The sequence below is a fragment of the Colobus angolensis genome, unplaced genomic scaffold (assembly GCF_000951035.1).
Source record: "Colobus angolensis palliatus isolate OR3802 unplaced genomic scaffold, Cang.pa_1.0 Scaffold1, whole genome shotgun sequence".
Taxonomy (NCBI): domain Eukaryota; kingdom Metazoa; phylum Chordata; class Mammalia; order Primates; family Cercopithecidae; genus Colobus; species Colobus angolensis.
The window spans coordinates 3,022,135-3,025,967 of NW_012110918.1; the positions used below are offsets into that span (position 1 = coordinate 3,022,135).

Here is a 3,833-nt window from a genome sequence, read left to right on the forward strand (position 1 = left end):
TTGTTTCTAAGTACTCTTCTATGCGCACATTTTATTTTCTGAAAATATATACTTTAGTGCATTTTATTAAGAGCCTGTGAATGTACTTAGTTCTTGTTGGAAAACGTCTTTCTTTGTCCTCATCTTGCAATGACTCTCTTTAAGCTGAGTATAGAATCTCACCTCAACCCTCTGATGATACTGTTTCATTTGGCTTCTCAACTTTTTTTTCCCCTCATCTGTTTTCTCAGCTTCTCAACTCTCTTTTTTCTTATTTATTTGGAAATGGGGTCTCACTATGTTGGCCAGGCTGAAGTACAGTGGCCACTATTTATCAGCACAGGAGTTTTTTGATTTGGGCCATCATTTCACCCCTCCTTAGGCAGCCTGGTGGTCCCCTGACCCTGGGAGGTCACCATATTGATGCCAGTACTTAGTGTGGATACCTGTTTGGCATAGTGCACTACAGCCCAGACCTCCTAAGCTGAAACGATCCTCCCTCCTCAGCCTCTGAAGTATCTGGGACTATAGTCTTGTGCCGCCAAACCCTGCTCACCTCTCATTTGTTACTGAGAAGTCTTCTGTCTGATTGCTCTTTCTTTGTAGGTACTCTGCCATATTTGTCTAGCTGTTCTTTTTTTTTTTTTTGAGACGGAGTCTTGCTCGTCACCCAGGCTGGAGTGCAGTGGTGCAATCTCGGCTCACTGCAAGCTCCACCTCCCGGGTTCACACCATTCTCCTGCCTCAGCCTCCCGAGTAGCTGGGACTACAGGTGCCCGCCACCACGCCCGGCTAATTTTTTTTGTATTTTTAGTAGAGACGGGGTTTCACTGTGTTAGCCAGGATGGTCTTGATCTCCTGACCTTGTGATCTGCCCGCCTCGGCCTCCCAAAGTACTGGGATTACAGGCGTGAGCCACCGCGCCTGGCTATCTGGCTGTTCTTTAAGGCTTCCTCTTTGTCTTTGATATTCTGGAGCCTCAGTCCTGTGTGTATTGATTTATTTTTATTTATTCTGCTTAGAACTTGGTATTCTTTACATGGAGGATTCATGACTTTTAAAATTCTGGTAAGTCCTTAACTATTATCTTTTAAAATATTGCTTCTCCTTCATTGTGGCAGCCATAAAATCATGCTGCTCAGTTGTCTTGCTGGGGGAAGCATAGTTGACTGAGCCCCAGAGGCCACATCTCAGATTCACTCACGCTTCTACTGGGCTGCTCCCAGCTGATGGCAGAATATGACAGGGGTACCAGTGCTGGCCCATTGCTGCAGGAGGCAGGATCCTTTCATGGATGACATTGGTTCCCGGACTCCCCATCAGTGTGACCAAAACTTTGTTACAACTGCGTCTCACTCTGAGTCTCTTCCTATCCAGTACTCCTTTCATCTCTCTCCATACCTACACCATGGTCTGAAGGCTCTCCCTGCCTCCTCCTGCTTCCTTCTCTTTTTCCTTCACAGGTGTTTTTCCCAACATGTCCTCTTAGCATCTGCTTCTTGGAGGACCCAAACTAACACTGTATCTCTGTTTTCATCATCTGGATCTTGTATTACATGCATATGGACCTTCTCATTGTACTCTCTATGCCCTTAGTTATTCTTTTATGCCTCATTGACCTCTCTAATGCTCTTTGGGTAATTTCCTCTGATCTGTCTTCCATTTTACTGAATAATCTCTTCATTTCTGTCTAATTTACTATTTAATCTATCTATTGCATTTAAAAATTATTTATTTCCAAAAGTACCATTTGGCTTGTTTTCACATCTGACTCTTACTTTTTTCCTAGAATATTTTTTCTCGGGGTTTTGGTTTCTCATTTTCTGTCTTTAATAGTCTAAAGCACACTTATATTATACTCTCTCTTTCAGGTTGTAGTTTTATTTTTCCAAGTTCCCTGGAGTTCTAATAATCTTGTTTGTTGTATTTGCTGTTTTCTGCTTATGCTGTATTCTAATTTTTAATTTTCCTCTAAACTAACCTTTAGTGGGGATTATTTTTTTTCCATGGGAATCTTACATGGTCTGATAGTGAGGCTCCTTCAGAACAATTTGCATTGCTCAGAACAATTTGCATTGCTTCTTCTAGAGATCTTGGGAGTGTCACTGCCTTATTTCTGCTTATTTCTTCCTTTAGATTTCCTGGATCACCCTGCTTAAGGCTCAGGTTTGGAATATCCATTTTTCAGGGGAGAGGTTTTTTTCACTTAGAGCCCAAGAACATAAAATTGTTCTCCTGACCCCTGTACCAGGGGATGTTTCCGCCTAGTCTTTCCTTTCACTGGGGAAGTATTTCTTTGAAGATCCTAACTCTCTTTGGGGCTTTTTTTTTTGAGAAGGAGTTTTGCTTTCGTCGCCCAGGCTAGAGTGCGATGGCTTGATCTTGGCTCACTGCATCCTCTGCCTGCCAGGTTCAAGCGATTCTCCTGCCTCAGCCTCCCGAATAGCTGGGATTATAGGCGTGTGCCATCACGCCCAACTAATTTTGTATTTTTAGTAGAGAAGGGGTTTCACCATGATGGCCAGGCTGGTCTTGAACTCCTCACCTCAGGTGATCCACCCGCCTAGGCCTCCCAAAGTGTTGGGATTACAGGCGTGAGCCACTGCGCCCGGCCCCCTTGGGGTTTTAGTTCCAGTTCTCTGCTTCATAGTGGCTCACGGTTTCACCTCCTTTGTCCACTTGGGTTTTAAATTGTAAGTCTGTTAGTTACTAGAACAGTCCCAAAATCAGCTCACACACTTTCACTCTGTTTTCCCCTTTCTTCCTGGGGTTATATTTTATCCAGTATTCCTAGGTGTTTGTGGTGGGAGATTCTGCCCCTATGTTATCTTAATCTGTCGCCATATTTCTGAACCCAGAATCCCATTGACCACATTGAGTTCTGGACATCAAGGTTCTCGGGGCATCAGTTTCTAAGGCGTGTCATTAGTGAAGCCCACAAACTTATCCGTTATCAGAAAAACAAAGATTTTGAAATCTTGTCGAGATGGTAGGTATGTTGTATGTCCTAAGGGGTTTGGAAAAAAAGCTACCTTTATTTTCCAACCCATGGTAACTTCATTGGTAAATCCAGACAGCTCTGTAAGATTTTTACAAATGGAACCAGCAGCTTAGAAAACAAAAAATAATAATTACTTTATCATCACAATTATTCCTTTTACTGCCTCAGCCCAGTAACAGAGCTCTTCTGTCTCTCTCCTTTCTTTCTCCCAACTTTCCCAACATCCTTCTCAATTTGTCCTTTGTCAACAGGGCAGAAAAGGGGTTGAAGTGATGTATGGGTATAATCCACTGTGCACTGCTAAAAAGATAAACTTAAATGAAGTGATTTATTACCTGTGGCAGGTATTCTGCACCCAGAATTGTCTGTCAAAGTGAGTGCTCATTGATTTTCCATACCTTCCCTGTCAGCCCCTGGATTGCCATTGTTCCTTAGAGGTTGCTAAGCAATTTAAGGCATCAGGGTGTTCTCCCAGCACGGGCACTCAGTCCGCTGCAGGGTTTAGCCTTCATCTGTGTTCCAGGGCTTGGAACTCCCTAGTTGACCCCTTGCTGCAGGAGGCAGGATCCTTTCATGGACAGCATTGGCTCCCAGACTCCCCATCAGTGTGACCAAAATTTTCTTTCTCTTTTTTTTTTGAGACAGAGTCTCGCTCTGTCGCCCAGGCTGGAGAGCAGTGGCCCGATCTCGGGTCACTGCAACCTCTGTCTCCCCGGCTCAAGCAATTCTCCTGCCTCAGCCTCCCGAGTAACTGGGATGTGCCACCACGCCTGGCTAATTTTTGTATTTTTAGTAGAGATGGGGTTTCACCATGTTGGCCAGGCTGGTCTCAAACTCCTGACCTCAGGTGATC

General features: G+C 44.1%; 1 protein-coding gene across 1 annotated transcript in view; it reads left to right on the top strand.

Moving 5' to 3' along the window:
- Positions 1-2,836: 2,836 nt before the first annotated feature.
- The window catches only part of PITPNC1 (phosphatidylinositol transfer protein, cytoplasmic 1), a 253,142-nt gene continuing 252,145 nt past the window's right edge, over positions 2,837-3,833 (top strand). Inside the window, exon 1 of the mRNA XM_011954034.1 lies at positions 2,837-2,968. Coding sequence (XP_011809424.1) covers positions 2,966-2,968 — 3 coding nt within the window. The 5' untranslated portion in view covers positions 2,837-2,965. The remainder of the gene's footprint in view (positions 2,969-3,833) is intronic.